The sequence below is a fragment of the Leguminivora glycinivorella genome, chromosome 6, assembly GCF_023078275.1.
Source record: "Leguminivora glycinivorella isolate SPB_JAAS2020 chromosome 6, LegGlyc_1.1, whole genome shotgun sequence".
NCBI classification, from domain to species: domain Eukaryota; kingdom Metazoa; phylum Arthropoda; class Insecta; order Lepidoptera; family Tortricidae; genus Leguminivora; species Leguminivora glycinivorella.
Window position 1 is genome coordinate 1,890,224 of NC_062976.1, and position 23,041 is coordinate 1,913,264.

Consider the following 23,041-nt stretch of genomic DNA (forward strand, 5'->3'; position numbering starts at 1 on the left):
ATAAAAAGAAGGAAAACTGCTTACTTCGGCCACATACACAGAAATAACAAATATAACATATTGAAAAACATATTAGAAGGAAAAATAGAAGGAAAAAGAGGGAGAGGAAGACCAAGGACAGCATGGAGTACAAATATTAGGGATTGGACATAGAGCAGCAGCAGGCCGTCAATATGAGTTCAACGAGGACAACGGGAGGACTTACGGAACTAATTTGTTCCGTCTATTGTCCTTTGAGTCGTTTATTATTATTGTTATTGAGTAAGATGACATTTCTCTGTGCACTAATTTTCTTTAGTTTGGAGATTGTATTAGGACCCAATGGGCCACCAGAAGACTTACCGTCAACCAGCATCAGCCGAAGGTAATGCTTGTCGTCTCCATCTTCGTCATCAACCTCATTCTCGCTGAGAGTGGACGGAGCCCTGTACAGCAGTAGGCCGTCGCTGCGGGCGCGGAACGTGAGCCCTAAGGCTGCTTTGCGCCGAAGGATGGGGGATGGGAGCTCAACGTAGCCGGTGCCTTCTAGTGTCGCTGTGCGGAGAGTCTGTAAAATAAATGAAGAGCTGTTGCAGCAGTTCCACTAATCCAGTAGAAGACGATAAGGTCATTAAGGTCAGAGACAATTAGACACCCTGTCCATGCATCTGGCTTCAACACCATTCCTTGCCGGAGCTTTGTCCAAGCATGGTCGTGTGATAAATGATAATTATAATGTCCGTATTTTCGCTCTAAATGCAAGTGCAATAGGGAAACATCGATGCCGGTTAAAGTTTATACAACTAGTGTGCTACGCCCGCAGCATATCATTTTCTTCTTCTTTTTTACATCCTGTTACTGCTCCCTCTGCTGCGGGTAACAGCTCGGACACTGGCGATCAAATATATGAAAGTAGCGCGTTCCTAGCACACAGTCTAAGCTCGTGTAGGTGAACGCGTACTATGCTTGTATGAGTGAAATATGACAGGTCGACTGTTCGCGTTTTTGACAGGCGGTAACTGTGGGGAAACCGAGAGGGGGTGGGCGGCACTTTCAGCGGGGAGCGGGAGTGGCCATACTGTACGATAGTACTCTTTATTATACTGTGGGCTCGAATTATATTTCTCCATTTACCCGGTCTTGGGCAGTTTGGGTAACCTCCTCCCACCATATCATAACCTTGCTTATCACCATAGAGGAATAAGTAAGGCAATAAAGATCTGAAATCTGAAATCTGAAGAGTTGTAACTCCATACATCAGTAAATTGAGATTGTCGCTAGAGGTCACTTAACTATGCCTATACAAATAACGGCGCCCGCGACCGCGTCTTTGTAAACGTAGTGTGGGACACCCTCTGGCTAGATGGCGGGATGATTTGCATAAGGGGCTGGCGGAAACTGGATGCATAAAGCAGCAGACCGGGCTATGTGGCGTACTTTGGGGAGGCCTATGTCCAGCAGTGGACTGCAGCGGGCTGATGATGATGATACAAATAACCGGCATTTACTGATGTATGGAGTTACAACTCTTCCCAGACTTATTCTTCAATGTTATCACCCAAGCACCCAATCCATTGGGAGGTGGCGTATCATAGCAGGTAGCGAACAATTTGACATATTCACTACTCACCCTGTCCATACACCTCGCTTCCACTCCGTTCCTCGTCGGCGTATCCAGCACATCGTATCCCTCTCTATCGACAGACAATACTCCTAGACACCCAAGCAGCGGAGGGGCAGGGGCCTCCTTCTCCTTCCAATCCAGTAGGAGGCGGGCGACAATCTCCCAACAAAGACTATCCATGCATAGGCTTCAACACCAGTTGGCGTATCCGAAGAAACGAAAAGGCCCTTAGACACCCAAAATCCCAGGGGTTCCCCGGAAGACATATTAAACAATTTGACATAAAACTCACTCTGTCCATGCATCTAGCTTCCACTCCGTTCCTCGTCGGCGTATCCAGTACATCATATCCCTCTCTATCGACAGACAAGTGCTCCTAAACACCCAGTAAGCGGAGGGCAGGTGCCTCCTTGCCAGGGGGCGCGCCCCCGATCCAGTAGGAGGCGGCGGCGAGGTCGGGCAATGCGGCGGCGGCCTGCACGGGCGGCGCGGGGGAGCCCAGCGTCTCCTCCCCGTTCACACGCAGGCTGCCTGGGGACAAGGGGGAGTCAGCTTACACGGCTAAGGGCCACTTGCACCAACGAAAATGGAGGGCTAACCCGAAGAACGAAAATGGAGGGTCAACCAACCATTTTACATGGATTTTGACAGATGTCGGCCCACTAACCCTGAGTTAAGTGGTTGGTGCAAGTGGGCCTTAGGCTAATACAAGCTAAATTAGGGAAAACGGAACATTCCATAACATAACATCTTCTTTAGAGTCTTAGCCAAGTTGTTAAGTTATTTTTTTACCTTTTACCTTAGTCGCACCTGATGGATTTAACCGATTTCTTTACACAGAAGAAACTTCTTCTTTTAGGGCAAAAAAAAGTTAAATTTACCCAAAAGGAGCTTCATCCTTCTGCGCAAAGAAGTCAAAAAGATGATACTGTTTGGCTTGGCACCGACGTCAAACTTATCAATTGATAACGCATATACTTAAAAATAGTTTATCCTTCTTGAAGTCGGCTTATCTTCTTCTTATATTTGTATAAATTATGATCCGATCGGCCATTTTGGAGAGTGAGAGAATGAGTCTATGATGGAGCTCATCGGTTCAGTAACAGTCTATTCACTTTTCTTTTAAAGAGTCCTTGGTATAAAAACAGGAGACAATCGACACAGTACCTTTCTCCAGCTTGTTGCTAGCGAAGACTCTCGCAGCTTGTACATGAACGGCTCGACCGTGACAGTGGCGCCCTCGTGCCGCTATTTCTAGCCGGGCGTCTGAATACTGTACTGTGAAGACCACTCGGCAGGATGACATTCGGACGGAGATGGAACGGTTCTGTAAGAAACAGAATTTTGAATAATGATGTTGACAGTTTACGACAGACTGCAAACGTTGTTTTTTTTTTCGGGAAGTTGATACTTAGAAACGGAGATAGGTAATTTAGCAATTTTTGAAGATCTAGAGAGGTTTCTTAGAGGTTTTAGTTTAAAGCGAGTCCCGAAGTAGTGAATAAGAAGGTGAACGTTTAAATCAGTGTCAAAATATGACTACGTTGCCATTAAGATAGAATGTTAGGGAAATTGATATGGCATCCTCTTGATGAGGAGACATTGGACCTTCGTTACATGTAAAAACCTCAAAAACCTTCGTTATCTTTATCTCTCTCAGATAGCGTACTTACATTAGCAACGTCAACTGCCATGAACAGAAGTGCATCTTGATCCCGTGTCCTCACAGTGAAGGCCACACTGAAGTACCGCCGGTCAGAAGGTCGGAACCCTGACCGTTTCAGCTCGGCGTAACCTTCGCCGTTGAACCATGCTAGGGACGGCTCTCCACCACGCGCTGGGTTGTACCATCTGAAAGCAAGACACCGTGGTCACTTGAGACAAAGTGCGTGTGTAGATATATCCAGAGGCCCATTTCTCAAAACTGAAAGTTACAAGTTACAATTGAAATCCTCTTTCCTACTTGTCATATTAGACATTGACAACCACTTCTAAATTGTAACTTGTAGTTTCGAGAATTGGGCCGTTTCTCGAAATGTACAAGCCTTGTATTACAAGTGTGTTTCCATGACAACCCATACGATTTGACAGTTCGAGCACTTGTGATACAATACAAGGCTTGTACCTTTCGAGAAACGGGCCCCTGGTAGCTTTCACCTAGTTTGTCCCACAGTTCCATGCAATCTTCTTAATGGTGGATTCCCGAGTGGTCAAAAAAATTTGCAGCAGAAGTAGCTAGATGAGATGAAGTCTTAGGTCTAGGAAATTTGACTGAATCAAAGCGATACGTGGTCAACAGACCGCCTGATTCCTACCACTTCCATCTCCAACTAATGAGAGGCGTATAGACTCATGAACTTACAGAAGAATAGGGACGACGACTACATAAAAAAACCGGCCAAGAGCGTGTCGGGCCACGCTCAGTGTAGGGTTCCGTAGTTTTCCGTATTTTTCTCAAAAACTACTGAACCTATCAAGTTCAAAATAATTTTCCTAGAAAGTCTTTATAAAGTTCTACTTTTGTGATTTTTTTCATATTTTTTAAACATATGGTTCAAAAGTTAGAGGGGGGGGGACGCACTTTTTTTTCCTTTAGGGGCGATTATTTCCGAAAATATTAATATTATCAAAAAACTATCTTAGTAAACCCTTATTCATTTTTTAATACCTATCCAACAATATATCACACGTTGGGGTTGGAATGAAAAAAAATATCAGCTCCCACTTTACATGTAGGGGGGGTACCCTAATAAAACATTTTTTTCCATTTTTTATTCTTGCACTTTGTTGGCGTGATTGATATACATATTGGTACCAAATTTCAGCTTTCTAGTGCTAACGGTTACTGAGATTATCCGCGGACGGACGGACGGACGGACGGACGGACAGACAGACATGGCGAAACTATAAGGGTTCCTAGTTGACTACGGAACCCTAAAAAGGCATTCTGTTTAGTCCGTCAGTTAGATCGTCCAAAACTACTGAACACATATTTTTCGCTTTTTCTAATTAATGAAAACATACAAAGATATAGAGCATCAAAGTTCCGGAGTGGGGGCTTGTGACGTCACTTCTAAGTAAAAGTTGTACCTATGCGTGACGGCTGTGATGTCACGCGAAACTTCAACGTACTGTACCGTCGTCATTTTTCGTTTACGAGAAAAAAAAACGTGTCTAAAATTCTTTGACAATCTAACTGACGGACTAATTAGTTTTTTTTTAGTTGTCTCGCCTATTGCAGACGGTAACCATGTGTCTATAATGAATAACATTACCTTTGCGTGCACCCCGTACACCTTGCTTCTCTCGGTTGTTCCACAAAGTTCCACAGCCCCACTCTTCTCTCGTCACAGTACAACGCGTGAACACACCCTGGTAACCCCCCACCGCCACCCCCTCCTAACCAGAGACGAGTGGCGTGGAGAGATACAGAGGAACCTAGGGTTGTGTTGGAGACGGTGGTTGAGGGTTTTCCAGCGCGCTCAACTGTTAGGCGGACGGTGTTCCATACCCTAAAAAAATAAGGTCATTTTATTTGTTTGACAAAAGAAGAACTACGAAATGAAATAGGTCATGACTCATTAAAATCTTCTTCCCCGATCAACAAATTGTTGAAATATACAACCAAAAGTTGAGAAATACAAAAACCTTCAGCAAAAAATTTTAGTTAGGTACGGACTGACATGATCTATATGAGCCTTTTGGATATGTTGATTTTGTTCAAGTCATAAAACGTTTCAATAGTAAGGCTTACCTCTCAATATCCACCGTGTAAGTGTTGTGGTCCGCATCATCATGTATGTGTTCTAGTATCTCCGGATGAGTGACGATGCCCTCACCATCGCCCAAGTCCCAACTGAGCTGAAATTTCTGCTTGTGCACTGACAACTTCATATAGCTTGGGGTTTCCTGAAATATAATAAATAATTACTAAAACGGTAAAAAATTTTGGAACAGGTAAATATGGAGTGTTGAAACTTTAAAAGATTGTTTTAATAAGAAAACTATCCGGAGACACTGACAAATTGAACCAAACAGAAGAATGCTCGACATGTGTGGTTACAAAACGAAATGCATTTTCAATGAGCTCGCATATGAAAACTACTCAGAGACTTTAGAGCCTGTCATAAGTTTCTTCAGTACTGTTAACAGCACGATTGCCTTAAGTAGTGACGTCACTATTGAGTCATACCTTGCTCTCATCTGTCATCTGTAGCAACTGCCCATCACGCACGGCTCCGTCGAAAGAGACGGCTATAGACGCGCGTGAGACGGCAGGAGACATCGCTGGTGCTGTGTAGGCGCGTGAGCAACCAACGCCGCCCGGTAGGGATGTTACTGACACTGTGATCTACGGAAAAATTGTAAATTAAAAAAATATGTCAACAAAATAGACATAAATCATATTCATTGATACTTACACCAGTAATAGGGCCATTTTTTTCAAAGTCGTCCACCCCACTTTTTTGTAACATATGTATTCTTTACGCGATTAATACTCAGAATCGCTAGGTCTTTCGATCCTGATAGGAGAAAAATATGTCCCAAGATATCCATACTTTTTTTCGAACCTTCCATTCCGTTATACCGCCATACAAAATGTATGAAAAAATGGTAACGGAATGGGAAGAAAACCTTGGGACACTTTTTTTCTCCCATTAGAATTGAATTGAAAGAGCTCGAGATTCTGAGTGGAAACCACATAAAAATTTCCAAATCCAAAAAAAAGTGGGGTGGACAACTTTGAAAAAAATGGCCCAATAACAAAGAGTTAACATAGCGTTGCTGACCTTGAAACATGACAATAGCAAAGCATACAAGAAAAACCTCGGATCTATGGTACTAAAAGCCTGTCTATTGCAAACAGGTCTTGTAGTCGAGGCCTCACTAGGCCACCAGCTCTTCCTCTTGTAGTCGGCTAGCCAGCGGAAAAATAGAACTAAGGTTCTTTTAGTAATCAATATAAAATAAAAAGAATATTCATAATATAACATAAAGAAACATCTGTCAGTACGATTGCCTTTCACCGCAGAGAAAATTTTCCCGTTTCAAAAACAAAAGACGCACGACATGCTCATCTTTTTTCTCAGCGGCCACTGCGCGCTGTGATTGCAACATGCAGGTTTGCCATCTTTACACTCTTCAGTTCGCGCTGATTTAGCTGCTGCCACTGCTTCTGCCGCTTCGCTTCTGCGAAGCATGTTGGGTCTATCTGTGACACTGAAGTCTACCTGTCTATGATACTTACTAAGTCAGCAGCATGCTTCGCTCTAGCTATCTTATCCTGCAGCTCTTGTAACCGAGGCCTCACGAGGCCGGCGGCTCTCTCGTGCTCTTTAGAAGCATTTTGCCACTGATCTGTGATACTGAAGCTATCTATTAGTATACTTACCGAGGCAGCAGCATGCTTCGCTCTAGCTATCTTATCCTGCAGCTCTTGTAACCGAGGCCTCACGAGGCCGGCGGCTCTCTCGTGCTCTTTAGAAGCATTTTGCTACTATCTGTGACACTGAAGCTATCTATTAGAATACTTACCGAGTCAGCAGCATGCTTCGCTCTAGCTATCTTATCCTGCAGCTCTTGTAACCGAGGCCGCACGAGGCCGGCGGCTCTCTCGTGCTCTTTAGCTCGCGCTGCTGCGGCCGCTGCTAGTGCTTCTGCTGCTTCGCTTCCGCGAAGCATGTTACCGCGGATCTGTGACACTGAAGAGATAAATATTATATTTTTAACGTTATTGGACTCTTCCAACTCCGTAAGTTTCATAAAATTCTTCTGCGTCAATGGCTAGTGTAATATATCAAATACACATGTCATTGTTATTTTATAGGGTGGTGTAGTCGTTGTGTTAAATTGTAGCCTTATCTACAGATAAGGGAATAAAAAGAAAGAAAAGTCTTATTTGTCATTAACCTGGTTATAAACTATGATTATGGAAAAAACAAACTACTGCAAATATTCAAATAAAATCTAATTAAAACAGTTGAGGAACGGGTAAAAATCTCGAGTTTTCTTTAACGCTATCATAGACTATCACTATTTAATTTATTATCCTTTATTTGAGCCATTTTTTTCGAAGTTGTCCACCCCACTCTTTTGTAACTTGAGTATTTTTTACGCGATTCATACTCAGCATCGCGAGGTCTTTCGATCCTGATAGAAGAAAATAATGTTCCAAGACTTCCATACATTTTTTAGACCTACCATTCCGTTACCGCCATACAAAATGTATGAAAAAATGGTAACGGAATGGGAAGAAAACCTTGGGACACTTTTTTTCTCCCATTAGAATTGAATTGAAAGAGCTCGAGATTCTGAGTGGAAACCACATACAAATTTCCAAATTAAAAAAAAGTGGGGTGGACAACTTTGAATAAACGGCCCATTTTATTTGTATCACTTACCATGCTCCTGCGCTGCCCCTAGGGCAGTGTCCCCGTGTCTCTGCAGCTCTGTCAACTGTCTCCGCAGGTTATATCGCACTCGGCGTCTTATCTCACTCGCCTCGTCGTACAAAACCCTTGTCGTTGCGAATACTCGGTCCGCTTGCTCGTTGGCTGCCGCTGGAGGAAAAAAAAACATTTAGCCTTGGAATTCACTTGGTTCGCGTTGCTCGCTAAAAAGTGTGACACTGTTTACACAACGAACGGCGTCAGCCAAAACAACAATAATTTTAGCAGATAGAAACATTGTTCAACATTGTCCTAAGAAATCCTAATTTTGAGAGATCCTCCAAGTGAGGCCTGAAATCTTCTCTAGGCTGAGGCGTAGGGTTAGAGCCGGCATAGCTTTTAGACGTTCATAAGCGCATATGATAAAATTATCTTATATTTGGTCAATGGCCGCCGAAATCTGCTCCAAATCAATTGGTTGTGGACATTCAACAGTGTTTTACAATATATTTGATAGTTTTCCTAATTATTCCTCGTTATAAACATTTGACGTGACATACCTATAGTTTGTGCGACGCGAGCGCTGGGCCTCGCCCCTAAGTCCCGTTCTTGCCAGCCGAGTCCACGCAACACTACGCTTACTAAATCAGCTCCTCTCCTCAAATGGTCCAGTTGACGACGGAGCTCTGAAAACAAACAATATAAGAGGATTTTATCCAGAAACGTTCCAATATTTTGTTAGTCTCCACCCTATCAGCACGCGCGCAGCGGGCGGAGCGGCGATCGGTGCGCTCAGTGCACGGAGTATAGCCGTCGTGTGAACACCTTTATGCCTGAAGAGCGGCCTCCAAAAGGTCCGAAACATGTCGCAGCAGTAGCGATATAATAACGTGAGTAGCCGACCGTAGTTTCATTAAATATTTGAATATGTCTCACGAAAGTCTAACGTCTATATTTGTTAGTCGTTAATATGGCCGTGAGAATACCCCATTAATAGGAGTGGCAATTAAGGCAATATGCAGGACAAACTAATGATGGCAAGTCAGATCGAGCAGAAAACTTCCTGACTGCAAGAGGATAGTGCCAAATTTAAAGCAAGGTGTGGAAAAATAAAGTCTGACATGTTAGTCTTCACTTCGGCAGCTCTCGAAGCTTGTTAATCCTGCTCTTCGGAGCCTATCATCGTCGCCATTTTGATGGCGGTGTCGGCGTCACTGTTGAAGTGTGACTGCAACCTTTCTGCAGTGATAAATAAATAAGACAACAAATATGAGATGATACCTTCAGCTTTATTCAGCACCTCAGCAGCCCTCATCTTCTGATCACTCGACGCTTGCTTCGCCTGTTCCGCGGATCCCATCATGGGCGCCATCTTGGCGGCGGCGGCGGCGGTGGCGGCGGCGGCGGCGGCGTGCGCGGCGGCGGCGCGGACGGCGGCGGCCACGTCGGCCCAGGCGCGCGCCGCCGACACGCCGGCGGACGCAAGGGCGCGGGTGCCGGCGAATAGACTGGAATAGACGAGTTGGATTAATAATACTCGTAGTGTACAGTCGCCATTTCTGCGACGCGAAACGCCGCAGGAATGTAGTCTGGCTCTGTCGCGCCAATACGCAAGAGCGATAGAGATAGATAGCTACGAAAGTGATTATCGTGAGCGTTTCGTGAGCGTTTGTGCATTCGGCTACGCACACTGATATAGAATAGAATAAAATAGAATAGAATACTCTTTATTGGCATACCTCAGCAAAAGATACAGTGGAGACAAAAGATATACCGAAGCGGTGCTTTCAAATATCTGAACAAACCCAGATATTTTCGCGCGTCCCGGCCGATCAGTTACCTATCTGATGGCGATTGTAATAAAGAAAGAGACAAGTGAAAAGCAATAGTATTAAGTACACTATACAGGTTATTTTAGAGCATACAAAATCAATATGTTTCAAATAGTAGACCAGGTATACATCAGTTGACAATAGTCAACCAATTATGCGACGGTTTAAGGCCTGATCTTCCTCGGCCACTCCTGAAGATCAATGACATTCAGCTTGGCTTAAAATTTTGCTGTCGAATCGCGTGCTTTTTCTTTCTTCTTTTAATCCAGTTACCCTCTAAATTAATTTTTATTAAGCAGAAACGTCTGCTAACGATTCTAAACATTTTTCTATTAAAGGAAAAAAATACCCTCTGCTGGGATGTAAACCTGTCAAACCTGATGTTCCTCTGGTGCAAGTTAATTTTAAATAATTAACATTCCAGGCTCAGTTTTGGTGGAGATTCGTGGTTAGCGCAATAACTCCTGGATCTATCGGCTTCGGCATTTTCGGGAGCGAATGTCAACTACATAGTTACAAATCATTCAAATAATAAAATTGTTCCTACCTTTTATACTTTTTGCTTTCTCCCCAAGCCCCTTCACATGTTTCTCGACCTCGTCCTAAATATTTCTCCTAAGGTTGTACAGAATGCCTTCCTTCTCCTCCGCCGCGGGAGTGAGCGAGACCAACTCTGTGTCTAAATCCAGTAGAGGAGTGTCTTTTAAAAAGGGGCTTTAATGAGAAATGAGCCCTTTTGGAAACACTCCTCATCCATACTAATATTATAAATGGGAAAGTGTGTGTGTGTCTGTTTGTTTGTCCGTCTTTCACGGCAAAACGGAGCGACGAATTGACGTGATTTTTTAAGTGGAGATAGTTGAAGGGATGGAGAGTGACATAGGCTACTTTTTGTCTCTTTCTAAAGCGAGCGAAGCCGCGGGCAAAAGCTAGTATAAAATAAAGAATATCTCTTACTTTTTATACTCCTTTGCTTGTTCTCCAAGCTCCTTCACATGTTTCTCCACCGCGTCCAAATATTTCTTCTTATACGCAGGCGTCAGGTTGTACAGAATGCCTTCCTTCTCCTCCGCCGCGGGAGTGAGCGAGTCCAACTCTGTAGATAAGGCGGGTAGAGTGAGAAGGAGAGAGCGCGCGCGGAGTAGTGCTGAGCCGGCGTCGTCGACGAATGTGTGGTTGGAGAGATAGCACGTCCTGGGGGTGAGATTGAAAAAAATGAAGAATTAGTTTTAATACGGTGAAAACTGGATGATTGAAATCTCAAGGCATTAGGCCTTTTTTTGAAATGTATCAGGTTTTTCATTCAAGACAAAAACGTACTAAATTTTGTTTTTTATCATGCAGAAACGTCTGCGAGCGATATTATATTTTTTAAATTAAAGGAAAAATGGAAAAATTCACACCTCCGGCAGGACTTGAACCGCGCGCGATGGCCCCGGCAAGGCCAAAGGTCGCAGGTTCGAGTCCTGCCGGAAGTGTGAATTTTTCCATTTTTCCTTTAATTTAAAAATATGTAAGAACGTACTAATTAAATTTTTTTGTTCCTTCACAGAGGATTAATCCATACTATCCATACTATCCATCCATACTATCCATACTATCCATATCCATACTATCCATACTCCATACTAATATTATAAATGCGAAAGTAACTCTGTCTGTCTGTCTGTTACGCTTTCCCGCTTAAACCACGCAACCGATTTTGATGAAATTTGGAACAGACAATCTTTAGACCCTGAGACAGAACATAGGCTACTTTTTATTTCGAAAAAAAGGGATGAAGGGGTTGAAAAAGAGGTTGAAAGTTTGTATGGGATTTCTTAATTTTAAAAGATAAAACCATGAAACTTTATATTTTAGCACTTGATAAGAAATCATTAAACATATAATTATTTAAAGTCACATACAGGTCGAACGCGATTAATTAACATTATTTTTACCTTTAAAATAAACATGGTGAGAAATAAACATTAACTAAAAGCGGGTAGATTATATTTATTTGTCTACCCCGAACATTTATATAAATTAATATCGGGTAGTTTTGTGTTGTTTACATCTCCTGTGACATTTTGCTGGGACGTCAGTCTTCCGCGACCACGGCCAGTGCAACCTGGCCGAAACGTTGGGAAAAAAGGTAAAAATAATGTTAATTAATCGCGTTCGACCTGTATGTGACTTTAAATATATGTGTACAAAGCGCGAGAACTTAAAGTGTTATATCATTAAACATCTTGATAAGGGATAGGGATAGGGATAGGGATAGGTATAGGGATAGGGATAGGGATAGGGATAGCGATAGGGATAGCGATAGGGATAGCGATAGGGATAGCGATAGGGATAGCGATAGGGATAGCGATAGCGATAGCGATAGCGATAGGGATAGCGATAGCGATACGGATACGGATACGGATACGGATAATATGGGTATCGTTAGAGGGATACGGATAATCGGTCGGCGGTCTCTTACAATCAATGTGCTCTAAGACGATCGTTGTTTGCTTGCTTGAAGATTACGTTTGCGATAAGTATACCTAAGCAAAATGTAAAAAATTGTAAGGGATAGTAGAAAAAAGTACTTTTTACCCACCGATCATAGTGTCCAAATACGGGCTATGTGGGATGTTTATAAAGGTTTCCCCAGCGTATATACAACGTGTTTCCGGTAACACTCAAAACCTCAGACACCCCAACTGATTTTTATTTTTTTAAGCTCATCTAGAGTATTCATCTTTTAATCTGATGGTTACTTTTTTTTTAATTGAATTTTTAATTTTCTGTACACCTCTACTTGACTTATAGCTCTACACTCAATAAAATAATTGCTAACTTCCACCATAAACCATAAAACTATTTATTTGTGTACGTTACTGCAACGACATAAGGTTTAACGACATACGAATTCAATTTGTTATGACTTATGATAAACATTAAGATTAAACTGACAAACAACGTCAAACTCGTAGCGGAAAAAATAATCGTCCAAGTAACCAGCCAGTATTAATACCCCTAAATACTGAAAAAGGTAAACAACCTCTAGCAATGCGATATACTCAATGTTGTCTTACGAGTACAATAGAATAGGCACGTAAAAAATAACTAATAATACAAATTTAAATAAAAATATTACCCCCATCAAGATATAGCTCAATCGATTCTACTCTCGATTCTGAACAAACTGTTTTCAGGTTTTTAGTGTTAAGTGAAACACGGTGTAGAATTACCTACGCTGTGGTCGATGTGTAATATTTCTACAATCATTGCAAGCAAAAGTATTATGTGAAATCGAAATAATCGCAGATAAATATACCTACAGAGAAACCTACGGTCCCTACGCTACGGATCCAAATGAAAATCTTAATGAATACTTTTATTACGCGGGCGAAGCCGCGGGTAAAAGCTAGTTGGAATTATAAAGGCTTTTTATTCTAAATCTTGCAGACTGGGGGGTCTTGGGTTGCAATTATAGAGATTTCTTATTTATTCAAATCAAAATGAACTACCTATAGGTTTCTGTACGATATTTTAAGAAAAAGGGATTTTGTCATTTTTTTTTTATATTTTTGAACAATCGCCTCAAAACTTGATAGAAATTGACTGATGATGTCAACAATATTCTTACCTCTAGAATAAGTCTGCATTGTAGTCCGGTGTTCCTAGCGGCTGCCATTCTGGGCCTAACCTCTTTCTCCATAGCTGCCACCTTTAAGCAACAAAATAAAATTTCATTTTATTAAAAAAAAACTTATACCATAGAGAGCACCGCACCGCCCACCGGGTGGTAGACCGGATGGGATATTATTCATATCTTGCCTCTTGACATAGTACTAGTTTGTAGTAGATTTTCAGTTTTCTACTACTAGTAAGTAGTACTTTTACTACTTTTTTACTAGTAGTAGTATTAACTGCCGGTAGTCTCCAAAGACGCTCGTAGACATATAAACTTTAGAAAAACGGTTATAAAGGTATAACCGTAGACAAGGGTCTTCAAATCAATCGTGGTAGTTTTCTTCTGCGACATTCAGTTTTCACCTAAGCCTCTCAGAAGCATATATTTGGCATAATCTATACTGTAGTTTAAACTAAATTATTATACGTGGATTTTACCTTGTCCCCCGCCATCCAAACGGAATCAGCCAGTCGTGGTAAATCTTCAGCCTTCTCGTTCCACGTCTCAAAAGCGGTTTGTAGACCACGGAGACGCGCGTAGGTATCATCTATGCTGTAGTTTAGCTCTTGGACTGCGGTAGATTGCACGTTCGCCTAAAAAATAGAACCGTTTTTCCCCCGAAGGGTAAAAAACGGATATTTAGGTTCCTGCCGAAGCTTGAACCACTAATGAGATTAACACCTTCATAACTCGGCCCTAATCGAGTGAATTCCTCGACTAGTAGCGCCATCTGGCGCGCCAGTCAAGTACTAGTGTCGCCCGGTTACCAGCGCTCGGCTGCTTTTTCCTCAGTACCTTTAGCCGGCAAGGCCCTTAAGGGTGGTTCAAGCTTCGGCAGGAACCTAAATATCCGTTTTTTACCCTTCGGGGGAAAAACGGTTCTATTTAGGTGTCCGTGCCTTTGCTTGAACCACTAATGAGACGTGTTTAAACCTCTGCCGGCGCTGGTTAGGGCGTACTGTGACTGATATACTTTATTTATACAGAAATGTCATAATAAGAAATAGGAAGGTATACAACGGGATGTTTCAAAATTTAGCCACTAAGGTTTCATGAGTTGAAACTGACTCCACACAGCACAGCACAGTTATCCATTATGACTCTATGATGGTGGTGAATCACTTAATTTATGTATAACATAAAACCGACAGGAAGCCAGTAGTTAATAGATCGGTATTACAATATTTACGGAAATAAAACCTGTTATTTCAATAACATTTTTGTGAGAAAATATCTGTAGCAACCCAAACTCTGAAGAGCTTCCCCTTCATCAATGGGTGTTACATCAACGTCGGCTAAATTTGTCTCACGTTTCCCTTATAACAGTCCCTAGTCAGAACAAGATCATATACATGTTTTTTTTTTTTTTTTTTTTTTTTTTTTTATATAAATTCACCAAGATACTAGTCTTCTTCTGCTTAAGATAACTATAATTATATCATGTAACTATAATACACAATTATATCATAGCAGTGCCATGAGCATTATGACATTATGTTGAAATTTTTATTTTTCATGTAAATTGATTACTGTGCCATAAGTAATGCGCCTATATGTATCTCCGAATATGCATATATTATTGTTAGTATACTGAGTAATAAGCAATATTGACATAGCTTAAACATTGTCTTACACAGCCCACTGCCAAATGTCAATATTTCCCATAGCATAATGTGTTATGAATTCTGTATATGAAATATACATTTGCCAAAACAATTGAAATGGACGTTTGAGTTGGAAGAAATTGCACGCTATCATATGTTAATTTGTAATGTATACCCACATCGCGATAATGTATGCGTTACTGCTGGACTGGTAGCAAAACTGCAAATAAGATGATAATACATTTTCGGCTTCTGACTGAATTAACAATACCATGGCCATGATTAGCTAAGGATCCATATAATAAAAGGTAAGCTCCTACTCAAAGTCTTTACGAGAACGGAAACTATGCAAATTTTTCCTATTAAATTAAAATGGGTCAACTGAGCAAAAAGCTTTGGGATACAAGCGATTGAAACGAATCAATGATCTAATGAGTCACACATACTTAGGCGAAGATCAAATGAAGGCAATTATTTCTAATTAAATTGACTTTGATACTTCCATGAATATACATGAAATGTCAACTTTATTTAGTCTTTTACTATGTCTAGCTAGTATGCTTTTTTCGATATTTGAAATATTTAATTTGTGTTTGAATAATTATGAATATGTGATGCATATATTTTTAGGCTTATCATTTTTATGACTTATGTGCTGGCTAGCCGAATTTATAAAGGCAAAATTGTACGATTCGTGAGCTAGTAATTCTAAAACATTACGACTTATGGCTCTTTAGTCCATTTCGATATTCTAATAAGAATGTAAGACGACAGATAACTCTTCAAATAAGGGCTTCAAACATCATTATGTACGATTACCCATTTATAATTAAAATTCAGTCATCAGCTTAAGATAGTAAATAGTTTTCTTTTCAGAACTTTCGTAATTTATCACATTGCAAAGCAATATAATTTATATTGCTCTTTTGTGCGAATATATATGTCTCACGTTCTTTATAAACTGATGTATACACATAAACATACGGGTTAATATTTACTGTATTCTTGCTTATTTCCCAAAATCCATATGCAGCGGGACTTCCCACAAACAAGATGCAACTGTTATGTAGGGTAATACCTGATTCTACAATTATATCGAGATGACAATCATTTATTTATCCTATGGCATATAATTAGAATTTTCTTAAAAGTCGTACGTGCGTCACGGCTGTAGCATGTAGCGCCATGGACGATGACAATGGTATTTACACTTGCCTGTCATCCGAGACCAATAGGTCAAAATATCGTAGCTATAAGTACTGCGTACCTTAAGCGCTGAGCTTTTACTTTTCATTTAGGTTTCAAGACCTTACTTCTGATAAATATAGTTCATCAATATCTATTTAAACGGCAATAATTTTAAGTTTTCTGTTACCACTAGAAACCCATTTTGCCTAGAATCTGCGCTCCCTTTTATGAGTGTCCTAACAAATTCTTGTATGTCAGGTATATTAGGAGTCCGAAGTCTTCTAAATTAAGTCATAAGCACAGTAATGTTATAAACATCATATTTCTAGTTCCTTACACTAAATTCAATTGGGACTGGGACTCGTCCTCTGACCTTACGAACCGTTTTTGAATAAGTTGTGGCGTCTCCTCTGTTACTGACAAATAGTCCCGCCGCAAAATTCTAATAAATGGTGCTTAGTAAGCAACTGCGGAAATGTGTATCGATCCTACAACGCGCTAATGGAGTTCCCAAAAGTTAATTGTAAATATACAACTTCTGTTAATCTCTCTAGGCCCCAGAAACCTATTCAGAAAACATTTGTCAAATGAAATAAACGGGAACTTTCTGTTAGTAATACCGCAGTAGCGGGCGATAATTTTAGGATGCGAGCGCCTCTTTATTTGTAACAGGAAACTGTGGTCTAAAATCGAAAGAGATTCATCCTTCAATTTCCGTTTAATTTATTATTTCAGAAACAGGCCTCCACATTCAGTGACTACCTTTCAACATTTTATCCATAAGAGTGCCTTAGCAAATTGTGAAAATCGGCTTCTCTCGGAAAATGTATTGCCCTATTGGTTTTAATGAGCTTAAAGTGTTTTCGATATATCATACAACAAATAAGCACTTTGAATACAATTTACCTACACGGTTTCTTGCTTTGTTTTGTGTAGTTGTTTAAGTTTAGGACCAACTTCATTTACTTCGGTCAAGAGATGTAAGCCATAGTTCTTCGCTGTAAATAGTTTGAGAATATTGTTCGGTCGTCTCTTTAATCTAATTCGTTAGTTATTTATAGAAACATAGGATTCGTAACATTACGCCATCGAACTGGGCAACCGACAAATCTTTTTACGACGAGAGTCCGTCCTGAGTAACAATGCCACAAGGCATACTAAAATGCTATTGTACTAAATAACATATCCTTTAAGTCATCTTGCCAAACTATCCACAAAATATCGTATATATTTGGGAGTCAATTTCCGGTACGAGTTTGTTGTCTTTGTAATTAACCTCTTCAAGGATTGTCTGTAACCTTGGTCTAGCTAACGTTAGTAATAATGCATTATAGAGTATTCTAACCGTTGGTCGATTAACGGCAATTTGAGGTCAATTTGTAGTACATATATGTATATATCGTACTTAGAAAACTTTCCGAGCTGTAGCTTTTTATTTCTAAATAAATTGGTTCAGAAGTCTCTACTGGGTCGATTGTTACAGAAGTAATACTTTTGTCAGTTCGGTATACTGAACAACATATACTGGAACATTATCCGCCATTAGTCCGACTGGATGTTTCAGCCGGACAGCTATAAGTTTGCTGAAATACAGACGAATATCCAGGTTTCACAGAGTAATGAGCCTAGTACAAGAATTTTCCTTTGCGGTAAGTTATTTTGTAGCTAATAGTCAACATTTGCTAAGTACCTGAGTGGTTCTTCTGCATTTCTAAAGTCCGTATCAAGACCCAAGACCATGCGTCAATTATTGACGCCCGTGAGTTGATGAGACTAGAGCTCTAATCATTCATTTAAAAGAATCTGCACTCTAGGAATAGCGTAAAACAGTGGCATAAATTAATGGATTTTCTTTTTCCCATTGGTATCTTCGCCTCCCCCTCTCTCTTTCTGATTGGACAAGAAGGGCTTTGTAATATAAAGTGGTTTTTCATTCTGTTTAGCATCACTATTATGTATATTTCTTAATTCGCTTAGTATCTGGCAACAAAGTGCTAGTTAATTGCTACCGAAGCTCCACCCACACGTTTTTAGATGTGGAAGTGGATTTTCACAACGTCAAACCTAATCAACCTCTATCATGACGAGCATTCTAAAAGTTGACATGACAAATTAGGTTGGCAATAACGGCGTTGCTTTACAGTAATTGGATCACACATTCGTCATCATTATAGCCGTTCAGATATTCACAAGTGAGAGAAATTTGGACATTCCTCACAATCATTCATCTGTTGGTCAGGTGACCACGCTGATAATGTATTAGCTAATTAGGCAATTGAGACGACGCCGATGTCGTTCACTTTACCTGTCTAAAACGACCCCACTTATGGGAACCCATCACGTGATGATTTTTGTCTAATAAGACAATGAAGTGTAATTGTGTATGTCTCAGGTTAACACGTACGCTATGGTTCTGATTCGAAAGACCTTCTACGAAGTACATATGTTTAGAAATACCTTATACAAAGTATGTTTAGTTAAGAGTTGTGCTAATTACCGCAAAGTAGATGTTAAAGCGACATAACCTCATTGAGATTCGAGTACAAATACAACATTTTGCCTCGTGATCATAACGCTCGTCTCATGACACGAAAGGTGAATTAGTGCATAGCATGTAATAACCCAATGGGTTCTCACAGGATGTCGTAAATCATCGCATAGGGCAACGAAATCCAAATTCCAAGTCGCTGCAAAGTTTAATCTTTCACGGGGCGACGCTTGTCAATTTATATGACAGTGTACTTTTTCGCACAGCACAACTTTACTCATGTTGTCTCTAATGACGAATCATGTCTGCACAATGAATGATCTCCTTTGTCATTTCACGAGGCGATGCCCTATCGGATCGTGGGCCCTATCTTTTCATAGGCCAGGTTATCTAATGGAACCTCATCTGTCGTTTCAAGACATCTCTTGTGTCCTGTCACCTCACGAGGTGAAGCTATGACTTTTCAAGGGACGAACCTATGTCGTCTCACGGGACGTCGCTCTGTCTCGTCTTACGTGAGTGTGGCATTTGTCCCTTATATTCTTTATGACGGTGCATAGGATTACACTGCGTCCCATCGCTGTCAATTTTCTTCATCGTCTCCATGCCACCACACAGGAACAACCCTGTCGTCTCGCGGGACAATGCAATGTCGTCTCATTGGACGACGCCTGTCGTGTCACGGCACGACGCCATGTCGTCTAACGGGACGACACCTGTCGTCTCACGGGACGACGCTTGTTGTCTCACGGGACTACGCCATGTCATCTCACTGGACGACGTCATGTCGTCTCACGGGACGACGCCTGTCGTCTCACAGGACGACGTCTTTCGTCTCACGGGACGACGTTTGTTGTCTCACGAGACGACATCTGTCGTCTCACAGGACGACGTCTGTCGTCTCACAGGACAACGTCTATCGTCTTACGGGACGACATCTTTCGTCTCACGGGACGACGTCTGTCGTCTCACAGGACGACGTCTGTCGTCTCATGGGACGACGTCTGTCGTCTCACAGGACGACGTCTGTCGTCTCACGGGACGACGCCATGTCAGTCTCACGTGAGTGAGGCATATGTATCCGCGTATTTATGACGGTGCCTACAGGAGGTCACTGCGTCTCGTCGCTGGGCCAAAGGCACCGAGCGGAATATCACGAAGTTAGAAGTAATCATAATTTTTTCGATGTTTTAAATTTTTCGAACTTTTTAAGACTTGCTTTTGTAAACGTGTTGCTCGGCCGAGTTACAAAAGCGTACTGAGGAAAAAGCAGCCGAGCGCTGGTAACCGGGCGACACTAGTACTTGACTGGCGCGCCAGATGGCGCTACTAGTCGAGGAATTCACTCGATTAGGGCCGAGTTATGAAGGTGTTAATCTCATTAGTGGTTCAAGCAAAGGCACGGACACCTAAATGTAGCGTTTTTAAATTTACATAGGTAGAAACATATAGTATAATTATACTATTTGTCACAAGTGAAATATAGCTATATTATTTTCGGGAGATGAAATCAATCAACGATGTTTGGATTCAAGAACATTTGGTGATAATAAATAAGGCGCAATCTAGTCAATCTTGCTTCTAAACATCATGCTGCAGGTAGTGATGTGCCAGTCTGTTGATGCCTTGGAGTCTAATCTGTAATTTGTAATACTTTGTGTCTGGTCCACGTTGTTCATTCAACTGATAATTGTCTTACTTATATGTTCTACCCAATGAAGTCAACATAATGTATACTTAATGTACCTTAGTATCAAATAGGTATTCATTCATTATACCTATCTTGTTTCTTACTTCGAGTTACTTAATACCACTTAGGATTAGGATATCCAATGTACTAGGTATCTCGATCACATGTGCATGTGTATTGTGTATCATAATTAAAATTATTGTGTAAAAACTATCCATCCAGTCTCTATTTGTGAGTTCCTATAATTGGCTCTGTATTGCTTTTCTAAATGTATATTGTATCATTCATAGCTGTTGGAATTCCTTGTATAAATAAATAAATAAATAAATAAAATAAAGTGTCATCATCATAATTTAATTACATGTGACGTTCTTAACGAAAACGTAGCACATAATCGCTTTACCGTAACAACGAAATAACATGCTAACTTGTACATATAAACAAGTACCCACGGTAGGTGGCAAGGTGATAACTTGTTCTTGAGAAAGATACACATTAATATTAAGATATTTAACCCTTAATTTGGCAAAAATAGTCTTGGTTCTGAGTTTAGTCTTCTTGGTGCTCAGTTAAATAGTTATAATGATTCTAATTCGGAAAAGATACAAAACGGCCAAGAGCGTGTCGGGCCACGCTCAGTGTAGGGTTCCGTAGTTTTCCGTATTTTTCTCAAAAACTACTGAACTTATCAAGTTCAAAACAATTTTCCTAGAAAGTCTTTATAAAGTTCTACTTTTGTGATTTTTTTCATATTTTTTAAACATATGGTTCAAAAGTTAGAGGGGGGGACGCACTTTTTTTTCCTTTAGGAGCGATTATTTCCGAAAATATTAATATTATCAAAAAACGATCTTAGTAAACCCTTATTAATTTTTAAATACATATCCAACAATATATCACACGTTGGGGTTGGAATGAAAAAAAATATCAGCCCCACTTTACATGTAGGGGGGGTACCCTAATAAAACATTTTTTTCCATTTTTTATTTTTGCACTTTGTCGGCGTAATTGATATATATATTGGTACCAAATTTCAGCTTTCTAGTGCTAACGGTTGCGGAGATTATCCGCGGACGGACGGACGGACGGACGGACAGACAGACATGGCGAAACTATATATAAGGGTTCCTAGTTGACTACGGAACCCTAAAAAGAGGGTCAATGATCATACTCGTTAGGTCGAACATTGTCTAAAGGTTAAAATTTACTTACCGAATCATAAACATCATTAGCCCCAGCAATATAATCACCCAGCTTCACGTCTTTAATATTCCTCAATAGATGTCTCGCCTCCTTAACTGCCCGATGAGCCCCCAAATGTCTCTCCCCCCTCGCAAAATCATCCAACACCGCCACCTGTTCCCCCAGCTTCTGTCTCTGCTTTAACACTTCTTCTAAGCCGCTCATGCTTTCTAAACTTAAAGATTTCGCTGCGTCTTCTTTTGTTTCTGCATCTTCTTTCAAAGCGTGCAAATCGGTAAAAATCCTGTGTTCAGACGCTTCCAAGTTGCTCACATCATTCTCGACGTTTCTAGAATGGTCGACAGTGTTGAGGTAGTGGTATAGAGAGTTGCGTAGCTGTGTGGTGTTGTGTGCGTATTCTCGGACGGCGGGGTAGGGCTGGGGTATGCGGCTGAGTTCGGTGAGATCGGCGCGCGAACGGAGATCCGAGGTGAGGTGGTCGATGGAATCGAGGAGAGTTGTTGTGCAGTCGTCGCAAGCTGTAGATAAATCATGTTTTATTAGCTCATAATTACGGTATTTAGTTTAATATCACATCGTTGGCAATCATACAGGTATTACCCTCTCCATGTATCACGTTTTCATAGGGGAAAACTAGCTATAATAAGGACTGTCACACTTGGCATGAAGTCCTCCCCTCTTGATTAATGATATTATTATGAGCACCTTTATGTGAGATAGAAAGATTAATCGGAATATAATAAAATAGGGTGACGTAACCTAAATCTACAACCGTCTCCATCCATTTATGATTTTGGTTCTCTGAATTAATTAAATTTGCCTGTCATGTCAGTCACACTGGGGAGAAAGCAAACTGGCAACTTCGCAGGGATTGGAGATATAAGGGTTAAAGTGCTCACGTCGACATCCGCTTCCATCCATCCACAGCCTATTGTCCCGGATTTGTAAGTTCACATTTTTGACACATTTGTTTTGAAGTATGTTGCGATGTGGCTAAGACGTATCGTTTGCTAAATCTAACGATTAATTTCGAATTGGTTGAATCGATTAGGCCCCATGTACAAGGAGGCGCTAAAACAAATATACGATTTCTACCGACTTACTGAAATGTCATTTGAATCGAAATGACAGATTCTGCCACAGCACTGGTTTAAAAATAAAAATGAATGATAAATGACATAATAAGTAAATCCTGCGTGATAAATTAATATCGTAAAATACTCACTAACGAAAATCCGCAAAAATGTAATATGTGTTAGATTATGTTTAAAGTAAGCGAAATATTGTTTTTAAGTACTTGATTTTATTAAATATTATTACAGGATTTTATTTAAAATTTCATTAAGTTGCGCGAGTTTACGTCGTGTGGACGCTGTC

The 23,041-nt window shown here is 40.7% G+C and overlaps 1 protein-coding gene across 1 annotated transcript in view; it reads right to left on the reverse strand.

Annotated features, from left to right (window-relative positions):
* LOC125226930 (laminin subunit alpha-1) overlaps positions 1 to 23,041 on the reverse strand; it is a 159,943-nt gene that overhangs the window by 20,988 nt on the left and 115,914 nt on the right. The window contains exons 13-28 of the mRNA XM_048131111.1: positions 21,674 to 22,182; positions 13,929 to 14,084; positions 13,433 to 13,524; positions 10,782 to 11,018; positions 9,274 to 9,500; positions 8,553 to 8,678; positions 8,005 to 8,163; positions 7,139 to 7,305; positions 5,796 to 5,954; positions 5,358 to 5,512; positions 4,879 to 5,115; positions 3,277 to 3,454; positions 2,771 to 2,930; positions 2,010 to 2,134; positions 1,610 to 1,723; positions 343 to 547 (exon numbers count right to left, since the gene is read on the reverse strand). Of these exons, the coding sequence (XP_047987068.1) occupies positions 343 to 547; positions 1,610 to 1,723; positions 2,010 to 2,134; positions 2,771 to 2,930; positions 3,277 to 3,454; positions 4,879 to 5,115; positions 5,358 to 5,512; positions 5,796 to 5,954; positions 7,139 to 7,305; positions 8,005 to 8,163; positions 8,553 to 8,678; positions 9,274 to 9,500; positions 10,782 to 11,018; positions 13,433 to 13,524; positions 13,929 to 14,084; positions 21,674 to 22,182 (3,006 nt within the window). The remainder of the gene's footprint in view (positions 1 to 342; positions 548 to 1,609; positions 1,724 to 2,009; positions 2,135 to 2,770; positions 2,931 to 3,276; positions 3,455 to 4,878; positions 5,116 to 5,357; positions 5,513 to 5,795; positions 5,955 to 7,138; positions 7,306 to 8,004; positions 8,164 to 8,552; positions 8,679 to 9,273; positions 9,501 to 10,781; positions 11,019 to 13,432; positions 13,525 to 13,928; positions 14,085 to 21,673; positions 22,183 to 23,041) is intronic.